General features: G+C 37.3%; 1 protein-coding gene and 1 pseudogene across 1 annotated transcript; one reads left to right on the top strand and one right to left on the bottom strand.

The window, feature by feature from the left end:
• Positions 1 to 11,334: 11,334 nt before the first annotated feature.
• On the top strand, positions 11,335 to 16,461 carry LOC113053023 (ORM1-like protein 1). The gene is made up of 4 exons (XM_026217619.1): positions 11,335 to 11,439; positions 13,045 to 13,227; positions 14,053 to 14,204; positions 15,230 to 16,461. The coding sequence occupies exons 2-4, from the start codon at positions 13,054 to 13,056 to the stop codon at positions 15,363 to 15,365; spliced, it is 462 nt and encodes a 153-aa protein (XP_026073404.1). The 5' UTR covers positions 11,335 to 11,439; positions 13,045 to 13,053; the 3' UTR covers positions 15,366 to 16,461.
• Positions 16,462 to 17,138: 677 nt separating this feature from the next.
• Positions 17,139 to 17,793, bottom strand: LOC113053803 (probable inactive tRNA-specific adenosine deaminase-like protein 3; annotated as a pseudogene).
• Positions 17,794 to 19,794: the final 2,001 nt, after the last annotated feature.

The raw sequence follows: 19,794 nt of genomic DNA, 5'->3' as shown, positions 1-19,794 counted from the left end.
GAAAACTGAAAAAGCACTATTGATTGCAAATATATAATGCAAAAATATAATAGATAATATAAATAAAAGGTTGCAAAACACATTTGAGAGCAAAAACATGAACCCATCTAAGTTTCTTCAATATTCTGATATGAATCTTTCAATGCACGTCGTGACTTAAGCGGATTGGCTCATCATACGTTCAAAAAATAAGTCTGTTCAGTGAACTTAACTAAATTAAGGAAAACTTTTCCACACAAATAGTTCAAGTCCATGCAATAAGACTTAAACAAGTTCAAGTAATTCAGGTTGGTTAAACAAAACATTTACAGCAGAAACAGTAATCCTGTGAAATATTTTTACATTTTAAAATAACTGTTTTATATTTTAACTTGTTTAAAAATGTAAATTATTCCTTCGAAAGCAAAACTGAATTTCCAGCATCATTACTCCAGTCTTCAGTGTCACAAGATCATTCAGAAATCATTTATGCTAATTAAGTGCTCATTGAACATTTCTTATTATTATTATATATTAAAAACAATTGTGCTACTTAATGTTTTTGTTGAAACCGCTATACATTTTTTCAGTATTCTTTGAATGATATAAAGTAAAAAGAAAATACAGCATTTACTTGAAATAGAATGGTTTTTTAAGTATTTTACATCAATTGATTCAATGCATGCTTGCTGTATAAAAGTCTTTATTTGTATGAAAAGCAAAGAAAACAACAACAAAATCTTAATGACTCTAAACTTTTGAACAGTAATGTATATGTTCATAGTCACAATTATAAGCTTTAATGTTAAATAAAATTTAGTTGCAAATAACATTAGAAATATATAAAGATTATGACTCAAAATGTGAAATGCATAACACTGTTTGCTACTGAGGTTTATGAAAAATGGAACGCACCACTGCAATCTGAAAATGGCTTCACATGTCAAATTGGTGAGGGGTGGGGTGACGAGTTAGCAATGGTCTTGGCATGGGGCTCAACCTGAGGATGAGTGTAAGGCTAATGACTGATTACTCCAACAGATCCTCCTCTCAAGGCCATAAATAAACCCACCGATTCCTAGAATGCTGAGATGACTTACAACTAATAAATGGTGAGCAAAGATGCATTCTCATCTGGCACATGGCTTTACAGAACATTTACGCAAGACTCAATGAAAACCATCTTCGAGCATAGCTGTACATACGCAATGTGTTCTGCTATATGAGAAGAGCGAGCTGCCAAGATCAGCTCGAGCCAAACACTTGAAGTGTGTCTACAGAGAATTATTCCTACACTAAAGCAAAACGCAAGCAGGGACTCTATTCAAAACTACTAAATGCATGTTTTATAAGAGGACACTTAGCATGAATAAATCACATGCAAATTATCCAGCAAATTTAGACAATGCTAGCGTTGTGCATTCTTCATCAGCCTCACATATCAAAGTAGGACACCATGTGTGCACCAACAATAGCATCCTCTCCAGCAGGGCAGCGATGAGATCAGGCCAAATGCCTGAATTAGAATCACCATGTCATGCATGCACTGTATGACCTATACAGTTCTGCGTAACAGGGAGATAATTATAGAACGAGAGGCAGATTCTGCGATAGGAGAGCCTTTAGCTGAAAGAAGGGAAGATAAGAGAGTATCATGCTGACGTTAAGTAGAAAAGGTCAAATGGTTCATTTGAAGGTAGGACAAAATGACCAGAAGAAAGAAATGTACATGGGTCATTCCTATTCTGCTTAATAACGAATAAGTCTGTGTTGTAATTTAAATACTTCAACTTTATTAATTATACCTGAATATTTACACAACAGCCAATGGACAGAATGCCTAACATAATGAAAATTATTAAGTTAGCTTACTAGAGACTATCAACGTCGTCAAGTTACTTTAATACAAATTATTGTCATTTTTTTTTCAAAAGGATGGGATGTTTTACAGTGTGAGAAGCCAACTAATACCACAAAACATTTCAGAATTCATCAAACCCATGTCTAACACTTTATGATGTTTGGGTGCTGTTGGTTTCCCCCAAAAAATTACCCACTTCCTTGAAGTTTTCAAGGAACTCACTTTTGTTATATAGGGGATAGTAAAGCGAAGCACAAAAAAAAAAAATACTAATTGATTACCAATATTAACTTAATAATAATATTCAGTATTTGATTGTACTCAATACTTAAGCATCATAATTTTATTGTCAAAGATTTCACATTTACTCTAAAATAAAGATGTTTCATTTGAAAAAATATATAAATAAAAATTACCATATTTTTTTTTTAGTAAAATAGTCAATATTTCTTTAGAGGTTCATAGCACCCAAGAACAAACAATGACAAGATTCCATTTTAAGAGATTAATATATCCAATCCATCAATGATGGAATATAAAAAATTATGTGAAACTGATTACCAATAATAATAATGATGATTATTTACATTTTATATTGATTGAAGAAATAGCTGAAATTTTCTGTTTAATAGTGCAAATCACCTAGTGACATGGCAGAAATTTCAATACCCAAATAAATCTAAGTAGTAAAATTATTTAAATAAACAAAAAACTAACTAATATGATTTTCATCTTTTATGATTGCATCCAATACATTAATGATGGCAATATACTTGAAAATATATTGCATAACAGGAGTGACCCAAAAATGCTCAAAATTAGTCAAGCAGGATTAATGTCGAGGAGAAAACCTGCAAAAAACATGCATAGAGCATCACAGATCCTGTACTGCTGCAGCACATTAAATCTTCATATGTGTGTCTTTGTGAGTGAGAGAAATATCATTAAACAGGACTAAATCAAGCTTACAGTTTTTTACCAATTCATAATACTATACATCACATATTTGCTTGAAAAAATGCTTGCTCGTTGCATTTGTAGCAGTGTATTAAATCTGTGCCAGAGCAGTGGCCTCTGGCCAACACAGGCAGGTTACGTCCCTCTGAGGCCCTTTCACCACATACACTGCAGTCCCTGAAGGCTCCTTTAATTCACTGCTGCATTTGTCGCGAAGTTTGCCACATTTGGTGCATAGGTCCACTGCTGACAGAGTAACGTGATCCGTCACTGACCGCCGCACTGGGTCTCGGAAAGACACATAGCCTTACAGAGGGTGGAATTCTATAGCCTACATGATTAAAATAACACAATTTTAAATCTGAAAAATGTGCAGTGTGCTGAAAATATGTTTGGACACTTCAGACACAGTTCAAAGGTAGTTGCTTTAGATGACAAAATATCTAAACAAAGAAATATTTGTTTTAAATAAATAATATTAAAGGGTAACTAAACCCCTGGTCAGAGCCTGACTCCACCCACTGGCAATATTTAAAAAATGCTGAAAAGTTGGCAGATCACAGCGGAGATAGAGGGGACGAACCTAGGGCGGGGCTGAGCGAGTGCGAAGTGAACCTGAGACCCGCAGTGACGGATTGATTGACAGCTGCTGTCAGAGTCGCTAAAATGGAGAGTGACACTAGTGACGCAAGTAGCTTTGCAACATAGCGATCATTTGAAGTAGAGGAATTTTCTCCCCCACCTTCACCTGAAGTGGAGGATGTCGAGGTGTCTGTTCAAATCAATTCGAGTCGCTGGCTCAAACTGCGGTCTTAACTCCCGCATCGTGTCACTTTTCAGCGCGAGCTGTGTGGAGAATCCCATTTCCACCTCCATTGCGTTGGAGAAGCAATCCCGTGTAAAATGCAGTTTGCACACTCCAGCTCTAGGCCGGGAACTCGCGGTCTTCCAGGCCAAGTGCAACCAACCACTGGTGCCTAATTTTAAAATCTGCTGGGAAACTATGCAGTCCAGCAGTGCTGTCGGATCCAGAAACACTACACCTATGTACCATCCTGACCACTGTAAATACAGATAAATCTACGCTAACTTAAAGCTATCCTAACTGATGCAATACTATGCTACTAACTAACTGTGCTTACAAAATAATCTAAGTAACTATATAGTTGCTATGCAAAATAGATGCTATAATAGTCTATCCTGGTTGTTTTGAACACTCGCAATTCCAACTCCTGACTCACCTACAGTGATTTTGACAAAACAAGATAGTTTTATACTGCCAAGGGCGTGGTAGCTCGTACCAAGGGGCGTGGTGAGCTGGAAACTGCTTACGTCACCTGCCACCGCTTACGTCACTTGCCACCGCAAAATCAAATAGGAAAAATCAACTGCAGTAGAGACCGTTCAACCTGAAGAGGGCAGCACTCAGACGTTTTTACACCATATATTGTAGAATTGAAAAAGTTACTCGAATCAATGAACAAAGCCCCAGTCTTATAGATCATTAACTAAAAAAAGTTGGTTTAGGGTTTAGTTACTCTTTAAAAATACACTTTTCAGGCAAAAACAAAATACTGTAAAAAATATATATATTATTGGCACTTGAGACAACCTTAAAATGTATCAAAGTAGTTGCATGAGCTAGTAAACATATCAAAGCTAACAGCATGTCAAACATACTGGCATTTATTTTAAAGAAATCATAGCACAAGTCCCACTTCATGCAAAAACTAAAAGTTTGTTCGTTTTTAAAAAGTATGTAACAATATACTAATTGTTCAAAGTGAAGACAAAAAGAATTTAGACAGTTTCTCATCACTGAATGGTAGTGGATCAAGTACTGTTGGAACTATTACATTACACTGACATCCGTGTGAGCTTGAGGAGAATTGACTTCACATTTTGTTTTCAGATCCCCACTGGTTTGATATTTTGACATCTATGCAATTACATTCAATCATTTTTATGCGTGATGATGTCTCCAAAAGTGTCCATATACACTTCTGGGCCATAGTATTATTATGTATACAGACCAATTTAGCTAGAAATTGGAATCCTATCCTGAAAATTAAAAGGCTTTATATAAGGTATAACTTGGGTAAGAATGCTGAGTCATTCATGCAAGAAGTCATTGCTACGGAATGCACAACCAGGAAAAAGAGAAACCGCTCTCCAGGGAGAGGAAAGCCGTTCGGAATTAAGTTGTTACACGAGTCTTTGGGTTTAGCAACCTGACAGAAGTGCAAGGACGTTTAAAGTCAGATTAAGACACATGCCATTTAAATGAACCCTGATTGTTTGAACCTTGAAGCACACTCCCTTATGAAAACATTCTGTTTCCTATCGCAAACCGTCATGGCAGCCCCAGAGCTGGTGCATCTGTGGAACCCTACTGCTTATGCTGAAAACGATAAATATGCCGTGTTTTCTCAGCGCTTCACTGACCTCTGGTTGCTCCTGGTGATGCTGGATGGGGAGCATTTTGGCAACGGAGGTCGCTCCGAGCACAGCCATGAGGGCAGTTCAGTGATCCGACACCCTGGACTTCGGCCAGTCCACTGCCTGTAACAACACGATAAAACAGGTCAAGTTATTTTTCGGTCATCCTAAAATAAAACCACCTGTGGGATTGCATGCTCGCAAACAGCCATTAGCCACCAATCAACTCTTCACAATAAACAATTATTCAAAATCAGCTGCGCAGGGAGCACTGCACGGATAGATGCTGCCAGCTTTTCATTACTTTTCATGAAGGTTTTATACCATCTGGCAGCATCAAGCAAACATGCTACTTGCACAAATGTCATTTCAACGTGAGGAGCACAGTTATGCATATATTTTCACACCCATACGTTTGCCTGTCATTGGCACTTCCACATGCAAGTATATATATCCAAGGTGTTGATTTCTGAAAGCATGCGGTCCGCAGCACACATCTCTGCTATGAAATATACAATTTGGTGACTGTAAAGAGATCAGACTAGTAAACAGCTTTTCGAGAAGTCATGAAACCCAATGCAGGGCGAAGTGCAAAGTTTGTGATACGAGATATGCCTGGAAGTGCTGATGGCATGAAATGAGTGTTTGGCCCTCCCCCGATGATCTACAACCTGAATGACAGGAATTTAATGAAAGGTACACGAAGTCTCACCGAGCAAGGCCAGATACGTACGCTATCATGGGGCCATGCTGTTATTGGACTTGCGAAAACATTCAGAGAACTCATAACACATAGCTTGTTACTTTAGGATCATGTGGCAGTGTGAGATTCAAAGGCTTAGTGGTTCATCCTGCGGTTGCATTGCTAATTTTTGGACGAGAAGCATGCGAAATGTTCACTTTCCTGGGTTATACTGTAATTGATTCATGTCTAAATGCCGGAAATGTCCAGGCTGTCATCATAACATGCGCTTATTATCAATTTTTTATTTATTTATTTATTTATTTTGCATGGGCAACTTCAAGAGTTTTCCTACAGGACCTAACTTGCTTGTGACCTTAAATCTTTTTTTAATAAACATCATTCTATTGCATCTATGCATCTGTTAACTGGAAGAGCATTCTAAAATGTCTTTTATTATCTTTGCTGATTAATATCAGGATTTAAAACATGAGATTGAAACTGCAACGAGGAAGCACAGAGTCAGTACAGTAGTGAGAAACCACAGCAATAAACAAGTTACATAAGTTCTAATTAACGATAGCCGAACAATATTAGCACGGCTGATAGCATGGCCTGTGATGGTTAAATGTCACTGAATGTGGGTAAAACCCGTAGAGAGTGATCCAACAGTATTTGTTGATGTGTGACGCCACCTAGTGGTCAAATATTCACCATCATCAAAACGGTTAAGGTCAGTAAGACTTTGTATTTTTAGAAATTAAGGCTTTAATTTAGCAAGGTTACATTAAATTTATAAAAAAAAGTGACATTGGAAACATTTATAATGTTACAACATATTTCTATTTCAAATAAATGCTGCTCTTTTTAACATTCTATTCATCAAACATAAAAAAATCCTTGAAAAAAATGTATTTCGGTTTCTACAAGAAATCTGTGCATCACATAGATAAAAAAAATAATGATCATTAATTAATTTCATTAAACTGAGCATCATATCAACAATATATTGATCTCTGAAGGATCATGTGACACTGAAGACTGGAATAATGGCTGCTGAATATTCGGCTTTGCCAACAAAGGAAAAAGTTATGTTAGAAGCAATCTGTTCATATAAATCAGAGTATTTAGAGAGTTTTAAAGAGTATTTAAAATATAAAAAGAAGTCAGATCCCTTCAGGTTCACAAGGTGTCACCCTTCATTTTGTGAAAGGTTTTATAAAAGTACAACTTCTTTAAAGGTCCCTTTTTTCGTGCTTTTTTTTTTGAAGCTTTAATTGTGTTGACAGTGTGCAATATAACGTGTTCATGTTTCACGTGTAAAAAAACACCCTTCATTGTTCATCGTTCCCTTTCATAGGGCACTTCGATGCTGCGGTGACGTCACCATATGGGAACACCCCTCGGTGTGAAGAATGTCTGAAGCCCTATAAGATCCCGGCCAAATAGCGCTTGGCACCGCCCTATGCATGTGTACGCATCGTATACCTGAGTGTCGCGCGCTATTTCGCTCAGATTTCATTCCTTCAGGAAAGCAAATCATCTGTGCCCTAAGGAAACCATCTCGCGTTCTCAGCGTTTTTTTCTTCGAGCAGTGTTCAACTCCTCTTCGCGGACGCGTTGAGTCAACGAAAGGTAAGAGTCATAAAATGGGTTTATCACGAGGAGGCACTCATGAGAGGTTCATTAGCAGCAGTGTTAATTTTGACACAAAATTTTTATTTAGTTTTAGTCTTAGTCTTTTGACTATAATTCTTTTTAGTTTTAGTCAAGTTTTAGTCATCTGATTATGTGATGTCGCTCTTTTAGACATCACCTCTTCGAATGCCGTCTTCCTGGGAGCTCAGTCAAAAACGCAATACTTTAGTTTCACGTCTCAATAAGTCAGGCTCTGATTGGTTCTCTTCTCTCATGCAGTCTCGCCTGTTCCGTTTTGTCGGTTCTTTTGTTCATTCCTCGAATCTCTCCCGTCTGCTGATTTGATTTTCGTCACAGTCTATTTTCGTCTCGTCCTTTATTCGTTGACGATAATGTCAATCAATTTAGTCATAGTTTTTTGTCTCCATCAGTGACTTCTTTTTTAGTTTTCGCTTTTCGTTTTCGTCCGCAAAAATATATTCGTGACGAAAATAATGACGAAAATATTTAGTCAATGAAATTAACACTGGTTAGCAGCCTCTCTACATGTTCTCTCTATGATAGCCTACTCAAGAGAGTTGGGGATTTACAGGCTTTTTCTGTTTTGCCCTCGTGCATGGATTTTATTATGTCCCTAGGTCGCTTCGAACCCTTTTCCCTTTCAACAAGTGGTCTTGGAGGCTTTACCCCCTGCAGAGGCGGGGTCAGGAGATCTGAGTCTTTACCCTGTCAGAGCGCTGAAGACTTATGTTGAACGAACAGCTCCATGGCGTGAGTCTGACCAGCTTTGTCTGTTGGGACACAAAATAGAGGCCATGCTGTCACAAAGCAGCGCATGTCCCATTGGCTGGTGGAGACTATATCTTTAGCCTATGAGGCGCGCGGACTCACTTCACCCTTAGGAGTTAGAGCTTACTCCACGAGAGCAGTGGCTTCATCACAAGCTCTCTCAGTGGTTCTTCTATATATGATGTCTGTGCTGCGGCAGGATGTTTCTCACCGAGCACTTTTGTCAAGTTTTACAGTCTGGATGTGAGGATGGCCCCTGGCTCCCGGGTTCTGTCCACTTGAGCAGATGCTTTCCTTGGATTCCAACTATCAGGTACGTCAGGCGTGATGGTATAGTGTTCCCATACCGTGACGTCACCGCAGCATCGAAGTGACCTATGAAAGGGAACATCTCGGTTACGTACTGTATGTAACCACGGTTCCCTGAAAAGGGAACAAGATGCTGCGGTCCAGGCCATTCCGTACCTTGATAGCATTTCTTCAGTTCATGAAATCTGAGCGAAATAGCGCACGTCACTTAGGTTAACATACGCGTAGGGCGGTGCCAAGCGCTATTTGGCCAATAGGATTGGTGGGATGGTATAGGACTTCAGACATTCGTCACATCGAGGGGTGTTCCCATACGGTGACGTCACCGCACCATCTCTTTCCCATAGACAGTAAAAGAAATGGACACAGCGATCCCTTTGGAACTCAACTGAGACAATTGAAGCATATTTTTAGCGTTTTTTAGCACTTCCGTTTCTGACGCGCAGACTCAAACGAAGCTTGACGACGTCAGCAACCTGTCTGACAGATGTAAATCTTCTAGTGGCTGTGCGTGCAAACTGCCATCGTTAATCTTGCAGAGACGGCGAGCTTAAGCGGGGAGTTCTTTGTCGTGAGTGAGCAGGAGTAAGTATTCTGATTAATTATTTTGTATAGTATTTTAAAATGTAACGCCAGTACGCCATATTAAGTTAATTGCCTACGAGCTTCTCCTCCTGTCTGTACGGTAATGCGACAGAGAGTCGAGTGGTCATGACGCAATCGTTAGCCTATTTTTTACAAAAACTGTTTCTACGGGGCCATAATGTAACATAGAAGGTAATGTAGCCCTTTATACATTGTCGTGTATCTTTAGAAATAAATAATGGACAAACGGAGTCTTTAAACGCCTCAGATGTAAAGTTATTCACTGTCAAAGTGACGCCAAAATGAATGGGAGTCAATGGGAATGCTAACGCAAGTGAAGTTCTGCTACAAGATGGCAGCACGCAGCCGACTTCAACTTCCGGTCGACTTCCTCGCCGCCTGCTCTTTCCCTATTCAGGGAACTGTGGTTACATAAGTAACCAAGATGTATACCGCTGTTTTTACTGTCATAAAAACGGGCTGATGACTTCCTTGTTCTATAAAGTCCCTCCTTCAGAAATACATGACAAGTTCTGATTGTGCCAGCGGTTCCTGTGTTGTGATTTGACACCAGCTTAGAGCTTGCTGCCCTCCTGTAAACGCGATTGGGCTAGTTTTGGACTAGTTTTGAGAAAGCAAGTGGGCAGGATTTGTTTTGAAAACCTGGCAATCCTGATCTGAACCATAGGCAGTAATAGAACGCACATGCTGGAGATGTACTTATAATCACAGGAGCGTTTTTACTGACGAGATGCCCATGAAAATCGCATTCTATTTTTTTGCAAAGCCCATTCTATTTTTTTGCAAAGCCCGAACATCTAGTTAACAAAGCTAAACAGCATTGCCCTTTCTGTAATAAGTTACTAAGTAAACTGTTAAACGCACCAACTTTAATAATAAAATACACTTACCGGTTGTGGTCCATAAACAACGCCTTCTCCAGACAAAGAGGGAACTGCTCCATCTTTCAAGAATAATCTTTGTGCGAATCCGGCATTAAACTGATTGAGATTGAGGAAGCTCGCTATCCTCAGGAAAATGTGCTGCACACAATTTTACATGTGGATTATAATTTTCGGGAACGAGTTAAACATAAATTGTAACAATTAATCTCCAAGTACAGCGTCCCTTGGAAGCCCAAACAAGGGTGATTTGCCTCTGAGATGAAAATAACAGCGTTTCGAAGACATGGCGACAAACACAAACGCAGCTGTTCCGTCAGAGCGCAACAAGGCCACGCCCCTTTTTGTGTATCCTGTGGGCGGAGGTTAGTCAAAGAACTGTTTTAGTGACGTCATTACTGCAGGAACTAGAGGGATGCAGTCCCCCAGTTTTTTGTAGTCAAATTCTTTTAAAAAAAATATCTGGCTTGGCATTGAAATTTGAGCTTTAGAATTTTACAGATATTTTTAATACTCTAACAACAACATTACACACGAACTAAAGTTTAAAACATGGGATCACAAAGAACGGAACCTTTAAAGGGAATGCCAACGGTTTAATATGTTTTGTTGTCTAATTTAATGACATGAACACATTTATAAGTGTCCTAATACTGGTCAGCAGGTTTGTAGATACAAAGTGCATTTACCACAAAAGCTGCAGGTTGGCATCAATTCTAATAGGACACGTAACTTATAACTTAGATCAACCTTGACATTAACATTATGATACGTTAAACAATTATATTTAAAATATCCAAATATCTTCTTACTTTATGTAAAATAATAATCATCCGTTAAAAGATAACCAAAAATTTCACATCACAAGTGTATTTAACATGTTTTAATAACTCGCTCCATTATCGAATATGACTTAATTTACTAAATTATTACAATTGTTAATCTCTGCTTTGATTGGACCTTTTTTTATTGTCATACAGTTATGGCTATCCCTAGGAAAGTATACAAATCCACAAAATTTAGCGCATTTATGTTATTGATATTTTTTATATTTAGAAATGGTCAAATAAAAAAAAAAAACTAATATTAGCCCAATTATTATCCGATAATAATAAATATTATTTTCCAGACGTCATGCCTTTGGTGGGCGTGGTGCGTCAATCTCGCGATGTTTGCTCTCATAATCCCGTTAGCTGGGGTAGCCTGTGTGCTAGCGGAGTGTGAGCGGTGAGTCAGCCCGCAGTGCGCGCAGCGGAGGCCGGCAGCGCTCCAGCCTGCTTCACCCGAACGCGAATAAGGTACCGTTACTTATCTGTTATGAATCCAAGTCATTTGTGCTGCTACTTTTAAAACCAAATGGAAGAAATTAGGCTGATAATGGGAGATTCGAGAGCTTTTATTGTTGTTTGATGTGTTTAATGGAAGTACAGTGAAACAAAAGCAACTAGTGTTTGTTATGAAAGCAGTAACGTTAACGTTAGATGCGAAATAAAAAACATTGCTCTCATGGGCAGAACCTGAAGCATCTCCGTATAACAGCACAGAGAGGAAAATAGGAATGAGTGTTAATTTAAATGGTTAAATTAAAGAATACATTAAGATGCGCGATGTTTTGTCAGATAGCTGTGCTGCTAACTCCGTGTCATGGACTTGTTTATCTCCTGCAATTGCCACTGAAAAACCAACATTTATTTTTATGTAATATTAAGGTAATTTTGAATAAAGGCAAACGCTCAGCCTGCTGTCTTTATCGTTTACATGAAGCCGGTTATGAACGCTATCTATTCAAAATTACTTCTTCATTACTGTGTTGTTGTCGTCTCAGGGGATATTAAATAAATTTTACATATATACTTCATACTTCTACAAAATCACTGAGTGGAGGATCAACCAAGTGGCTATTGACAGATGTTGCAGTCACAGGATTTCAACCTTTGACCTCAATCTGATTTGCTTTTATTGCATCTATGTGTAGAGGGTCAATAATAAGAGATAAAATAATGCCATTTTGTTATGGATGCTTTCTTTAATTGTTAAATGTATCATTTAGATGAGCTTTGATTTTGGTGAGAAATCTTGAGATGAGCGACAACCAAACAAAATAAGCTTGATATTAGGTAACATTGACTTTCAAACAGCTGCCCAGACTGTTTACTGTGACAGGCCATGAAATGTCACTTCCACTCGTTTTGCTCTTCCAAAGTACTGAACTCTTGCAAATAATTTGAATACAAAGTTGGCCCGCATGAACAGTAATGCATTAGGGCAAAGTACTACAAAGAATCACCCCATTGTAAGTTCGTGAACTTTTGTTGGCATATAGACAAGACCTCACCTGTAAGACCGCTACTATTTTTAACTAGTTTTTTTTAAAGCTATGAAACAACAGCAGCAGACTATTGATTGTAGTAGTGCAAAATGATCATAAATTTGAATACTTTAATACAGTTCTACATCTTATTTAATTGGAATTAACTAGACTGCTGCTAAATAGACACTGACATATAATTTTTAGTAATGATGAGACAACACGACACTTTTATAACTTAAGTCACTTTCTCAATTAATTCAAGTTGATTGATTAGCCAAATAATTTAATGTTGGTTCTTTTTTTTGTCAGTTTGAATCATTTAGAAAAAATATATATTTCTTAAAAAAAATTAAAGAAGAATGCAATGCTTTTATTTATTAATTTTATTTATTGTATTTTGTGTTTATTTGAATTAGCTGCATAATAAACATTTAAGTAATATATATATATATATATATATATATACACATACTAGCAATTTCTGAGTGCAAACTGTCTCTACACCAGATGTTTTGTTGTTGTTGTAGTCGAAAATGTCAATATGGAAAGTGTAAAATAATAATAATTTAAAAAAAATTGTATCTGTCGACAGAAAAGCAAGATGAACGTCGGTGTGGCCCACAGTGAAGTGAACCCAAACACCCGTGTGATGAACAGTCGGGGGATATGGCTGACATATGCACTCGGTGTAGGAATGCTTCACATCGTACTGTTGAGCATTCCTTTCTTCAGTGTTCCTGTTGTGTGGACCCTCACAAATGTTATTCACAATTTTGTAAGTGTCCTCTGTTGAATAATCCTTCGTTATATTGCATTTCATTTCCCTGTCTATGGCTTGTCATTTTCTCAGCGGTGCCCTGAGGCCAGTTGGAGTCTCAACAGTTGATGCTTCCTTAGTAGTCTTTGTGGCATTATGTAAGGACTCGCTCACACAAAGATTCAAGGTCAACAGCATGACATCACCAACCAAGTTTAAGCTCTCTGGTACAAGATGATGTATTACAGCTTGTGCCACAATGATAAAGCCAAGCTATTCATAGGGCTACTGTAATGTTTCTGTAGTCCTGACATGGAATTTAGTGAGTGTAGTAAGTCTGCAGCTATAAGAGAGAGGGATGATATTCAGAGTCTTCTGAAGCCATACGATAGCTTTCCATGAAGAGAGAACAAAAAGGTCTGTGTACTTTTGCAATCCCTTTGTTTTTAACCCAGAAATATAATATGGAAAATGTGATTTTTCTTTAATGGTTCAAACACTGATGAATAGAATAAGCAGACACAAACTAATGGAAAATAAAAGAAATAAAGCTTGTTTTTTAATCTATATAAATGATAAATTTAATTTCTAGCTTTTTTAGCATCTCTATATAAATGATATAAGCGCTACTGGAGGGACAGGAACTTCTCATGTTTTGTTTCAAATATCTGAAATAGTCTTTAGAAGATCAACCAAAGTCATACAGGTTTAGAATGACATTAGTAAATCACAGAATTTTTTATTTTGAGTAATTTGTCCCTTTAATATTGAGGGGCTTTCCTTTGTTACAAGCTTTGAGAATTGTGTGTATGACATTTGGATCATCTTTCAATCTTCCCACAGGGTATGTATGTGTTTATGCATGCAGTGAAAGGCACACCATTTGAAACACCAGACCAGGGCAAGGCAAGACTTCTCACACACTGGGAACAGCTGGACTATGGCGTGCAGTTCACATCATCTAGAAAATTCTTTACAATCTCACCAATAATTTTGTAAGTTATTTTTACCATCTTTTGCACAACATTGACACTCTTAAATACATTTTTAAAGGGGTCATCGGATGCTACATGCACTTTTACAAGTTATTTGAACTGAAATATGTGTTGGCAGTGTGTGTACACAACCACTCTCTAATGATAAAAATCCACCCAGTGTTTTTTTATTTTTTTTATTTTATCTTGTTAAATAATTTCCCCTTTGAGCCGATCTCTGTGTGACATCACAGAGACAGACCCCTCCCAAGATAGTTTGATTGACAGTAGTGTTTCAGCACAGATTGGAATGGTGTCTTAACTTAGACCCGCCCCTAAATTAGCTGTCAGCATTCCACCATTGTTTTGACGCCGGAGCAGATGTAGACAAAAATATCTCATAAGTGATAGTTGTAACAATAAACATGGCAGTCATCATTTACTCCCGACATCTGAGCCGCTGAAGACGCAGTAGATTACATTTGTTTTTAAAGGGAATGTGCCCCCGATCTACCTAAATGCGTCTATATTCGTGTGAATCATGTGTGAATTTCATGATGAATGTGGCTGAAGTAAACAGTCCCTCAGAGAGTGGCTTGGAAGAGAGGGGCGGGGTCAGCAGAGCTCATTAACATTTAAAGGAAAATGCTACAAAACGGCTTGTTCTGAAAAAAGCTGTTTATGACAGAGTATTAAGGGTGTTGTTTGACTCTACCATTGAGAAATTAACCGTAACTATGTTACAGACTTGTCATTAAGAACCTAAATAATCATATCAACTTCTGGAAAATCATCTGATAACCCCTTTAACAGACCTGATATAGGTTTTTTTTAATTATATGGCTGTTGAATATTATTACAACCATGAAAATAGCCAAAAAAGCTGGCCTGGTGTTAAAACATCAACCATCCAGTTTCACAACATTTTGAACTAAATGCATCCGAAATGCGAATAGTGAATACTAAAGACATATTTATTAGACCTTTATTATATAAGATCCTGTACTTATTTTAAAGTGTAACACTTGTTGTTCTTCTCTTTGCAGATATTTTCTCGCCAGCTTTTACACTAAATATGACACCGCTCATTTTGTGATAAACACAGCTTCGCTTTTGAGTGTTCTCATCCCAAAACTGCCACAACTCCATGGAGTCAGGATCTTTGGAATAAACAAGTATTAAGCCCAGTGTTCAGAGGGCACAGACCAACTCGGAGATGTTGTCTGATTCGGGAGAGGAGATAACCCTTTGTACTTTGTACAGCAGCTGTGTACACTTAGCAGTTTTGTACAGTCTGTGTAATTGTGAGTCTCTTTGTTTGATATATCTTGAGAAATTGTTGTAGGGACATGTTAGGAGGACAATTCTACAAGCATTAATAACTTAAGATATTTAATGTGTTTTTGTTAGTTGTTTTGTGATCCTTGTGGATCTGGGCTGGCCCAGGTTTCATGGTTAAAGTGTTTTGTTCATTAGTTTTTGTTTGTTCAAACGTGCTCACAACACTGATACACTAAGATAGATTTATGCTTTTAGCTTCACTTCACATTTCTGAATCTATTGATTCTTAGATAATGCCAAGAATTGACAAACGTGTTTTTAAAATCATTTAAAAGCCATGAAACCTTTCTGCTGTTTCGTTAATGTTTTCATTGCTTCATAGGTGAATAAAAAGTCAGATGGCATGATATCCTGAAAAATATTTGTTCCGTCACAATACTATATATAGTTTTGTTTACAGTTTTTGTCTTACAACTTTTAAGTGACAATGGAAAAATATTAACATTTACAAAACTTTTAGGATTTTAAGAACTTTCACATTCATTCAACATGGAATCCAAAATCGATCTTCATTCTGGTCTCATTTTGCACATTTTATCATTGCACCTTATTTCAAAGAATATTTCATCATAATTTTTGTACAGCTTCCTCTGCCCCTGAAACAAAACATCAAGTTCTTCCCTACATTCTTTCATCTATTGTTTGAATCAGAAAATTGCATGTTGACTTTTAGCTCAATTTCAGTGTCATTGTAAACTCTGGATCATCGCGATTCTTTGCTCTCTTTTCCCTCACAGTATTATTGAAGTTGAGAAACTGTAACATAGCCCTAATAAACTATTTGTATTTTTTCACTTTCTCATCTTTTGACAATATCTGCGAAGGCTCGACTGTGCCAATTTTTTTGTCCTTTTGTTTTGAGAAAGGGTCTGATCAGAGTATGTTATGTGTTGTATGACATGCTCCAAACAAATAAAACTTTGCAAAGTATTAGAAACACTGTTGTTTATTAGAAAAATAAATTGTGTGAAATACCAAATACTTTTGATGCTGTAAAGCTTTTACTAAAAACCATAGAATACACACCACTACTCAAAAAGTTGAGGTTGGATAGTTTTTTTTAAATAAAAAATATTTTTACATTTTAAAATCACTTTTCTGATATATTTAAAAAAAAAAAAAATCGTAGCTAAAATTTTAGCATCATTCAGGATCTAATATGCTGATTTGCTGCTCAAGGAAGATTTCTCATTATCAGTGTTGGAAACCAGTCTTCAGATTAATATTTTTTATGATTTTTCAATTAACAGAAATGTGTGTGTGTATGTATATATATATATATATATATATATATATAATTTGTAATATTTAAATGTATTCATCAATTTCCTGTCTCCTTTCTGAATGAAATTTTATTTCTTAAAAAAAAAAAAAATATATATATATATATATATATATATATATATATATATATATATATAGACACTGATAATATATAGATGGTCTGATAAATTGAATATGAAAATTAAAAGTAGACGACAATCCAAGTTATCTTCCATATTTTTTATTATGGTCCTATCAAAAAAAAAGTCAAAACGTAAAAAGAATTAAAATGTTGATATTGTATGTATATATATATATATATATATATATATATATATATATACATTTAAATCACTTTTTGAATAAAGCCTCACATGTATTTCTCATCACCCCATTAAACACTTCAAAGTGATGATTTAAATCTTTTTCCCAATTAATTTAACACTCGGTTCCCAAGGCACCATCTGCAGAGGGCGCTCCATAAAACACTGTTGATTCTTGAATGGACCAAAGCCATTGCACACATCACACACGGCTCTTGGGTGATGGAAAGGTCATATCCGATGCAGATATAAGGCTGTCTGGTTTCTTTGGCATAGCAGGCATTCCTAAAGGACTGCTAAACCGACAGGCTAGATATTTCTCATAATTGTAGGCACCTTCTCCTTGCCCACAGGCCATAAGATCAATACAGACCATGACAGCATGATGAAGCGGATGAGAGCCTCGCTTAAAGTCATGACCCACCACAACAATCTGCTCAGATTCTGGGTCCACAATCACAGCGCCAACGGCATCCATTCCCATCTCCTCACCTGATCCTGCAGCCTCTACAGCTGCTGTCATGTACTCTTGCATTTTAGCTCTCTGATCGGCAGTGAATAAGTGGCCTCTTCACGTGTTTGTCCTCGTGAAATGATGTAGGCCAGTGTTGCCTAGCTTTTTCAAACTGTGGTCTAGTTAATGGAGGACTGGTGGGTATTTGGACAAGGAAAGGTTCTCCCAATCAACTGGAGTCAAAAGAACTGGAAGAACATAGCAGGGGCGGATCTAGAAAAATATTGATGGGGTGGCGAGAAGGGGGCAGGAATTTTTGAGGGGTGGCAACATATTGCAGACCTAATTTACTGAATTTAGTCAAAGTTATCACAGTTGGATGATAAATATATGTGCACACAAAAGGACACAGGCTATCATTTACAAACTTAATCTCATGCAATCAGTGTCTTGCATTTGAAACAGTTCATATAAGAAGCACCACCACACTCCCTAATGCACACAGTATGCATCGACATGTAATTAAGAGCATTATAAAAGGTTCAGTGTTATCAATATGTCCGTTTATTATAAGAAACACAAGATTTTAACAGCCAATGACATTTCCAAAGTGTATACTTGATTGGATTCCTCCATCAATTATGAACATTCAGTCGCAAACATGAGTTGCGAGCGGTCGCGAGCGCGGATGGCAGAATGGAGGATTTTTTTTGTTTGTTTGTTTGTTTGTTTTTGGGAGCAACTGGGATGGTGCCCCCTCTGGGAGTTGGTGCCCTAGGCAGATTGAGTCAGTTCGGGAGTTCGGAGCGGGATCGCGAATCATTTGTGTCAGTTCGGGAGTTCAAAGCGGGTTCGCGAATCATTGAATCAGTTCGGGAGTTCGTAGCGGGATCGCGAATCATTTGAATCAGTTCGGGAGTTCGTAGCGGGATCGCGAATTATTTGAATCAGTTCGGGAGTTCGTAGCGGGATCGCGAATCATTTGAGTCATTTATGGGGATCGCGAATCATTTGAGTCAGTTTGGGAGTTCGGAGCGGGTGCGCGAATCTTTTGAGTCAGTTTGGAGATCGCAGATAATTTGAATCGATTCGAGAGCTCGGAGCGGGTTCGTGAATCATTTGAGTCAGTTCGGGAGTTCGGAGCGGGATCGCGAATCATTTGAATCAATTCGGGAGTTCGTAGCGGGTTTGCGAATCACTTGAGTCAGTTCGGGAGTTCAAAGCATAGACGGTTCAAAGCGGGTTCGCGAATCATTTGAGTAAGTTTGGGGATCGCAAATCAATTGAATCAGTTCGGAAGTTCGGAGCGGGATCACGAATCATTTGAGTCAGTTCGGGAGTTCAAAGCGGATTCGCGAATCATTTGAGTCAGTTTGAGGATCACAAATAATTTGAGTCAGTTCGGGACTTCGTAGCTGGATCACGAATCACGAAAGATTCGCGCTAGTAAATTTTCAAATTGTTCATAACCTTTAATTCGTTGCTGCCAACTGGGGTACCCCCGGTAGATCCGCCCCAAGTATCATATTTGTCCATTTCCTTTTTCTTAATTTGGCTTGTGGCTCCATCTTGTTATATTCATTTAATAATTTGTCTGGGCCTTTCCTGATGTCATCTGTAGAAGCAGAATTTCACAGTAAAAGTTACTGCCTGAAGAGCTGTCTGAGACACTCAAAATGTCCTCATCACGAACCTGGTTTGTTGCAGTTAACTAAAACCATAATCAAATGTTCATTACTAGAAATAAAATGAACTTGAACTGAGGTATAAATAAATAACTTTTTTTATTTAGTTATTTAGCTTAACTTAATGTACTGAAACAACTAGCTAAAATTAAAATAAATAAGAAAATAATAACTATATAGATATTAAAAAATAATGAAACTGACAAAATACAAAATTATTAAAACTTAAAAAAAAACAGAATAAAAAAAACTGAAAATAGCCTATGAACGTTGTAATACAGAAATGTATGAAAATAGATAATGTAGACAGAAACGGAATGAATGGATTTGAATACAGAAATGTGCGTGAAGCTAACATGCCTTTACCTTATTAGTAAAGAATGGACTTTAAATATCAAATAATAGCTGGAAATAGTCATAGAACCTAATTTATAGCAGCCAAGTGTGAAGAACTCATCTTATTCAGTGTACAACATCTCGTCCACGTGAGTCTTCATCCCTCATGTATTATCCCGTATTGTTCTTTATTTTGGACTTAGCATACT

The sequence above is a fragment of the Carassius auratus genome, chromosome 34, assembly GCF_003368295.1.
Source record: "Carassius auratus strain Wakin chromosome 34, ASM336829v1, whole genome shotgun sequence".
Classification (NCBI taxonomy): Eukaryota; Metazoa; Chordata; class Actinopteri; order Cypriniformes; family Cyprinidae; genus Carassius; species Carassius auratus.
This window is presented reverse-complemented; position numbering and strand designations above follow the sequence as displayed.

Bases quoted from the DNA above. Each gene is read 5' to 3' on its own strand.
- LOC113053023 (XM_026217619.1), top strand. From the start codon at position 13,054: ATGAACGTCGGTGTGGCCCACAGTGAAGTGAACCCAAACACCCGTGTG. The intron at 13,228-14,052 runs GTAAGTGTCCTC...ATCTTCCCACAG, and splicing joins CAAATGTTATTCACAATTTT to GGTATGTATGTGTTTATGCA. The intron at 14,205-15,229 runs GTAAGTTATTTT...TTCTCTTTGCAG, and splicing joins ACAATCTCACCAATAATTTT to ATATTTTCTCGCCAGCTTTT.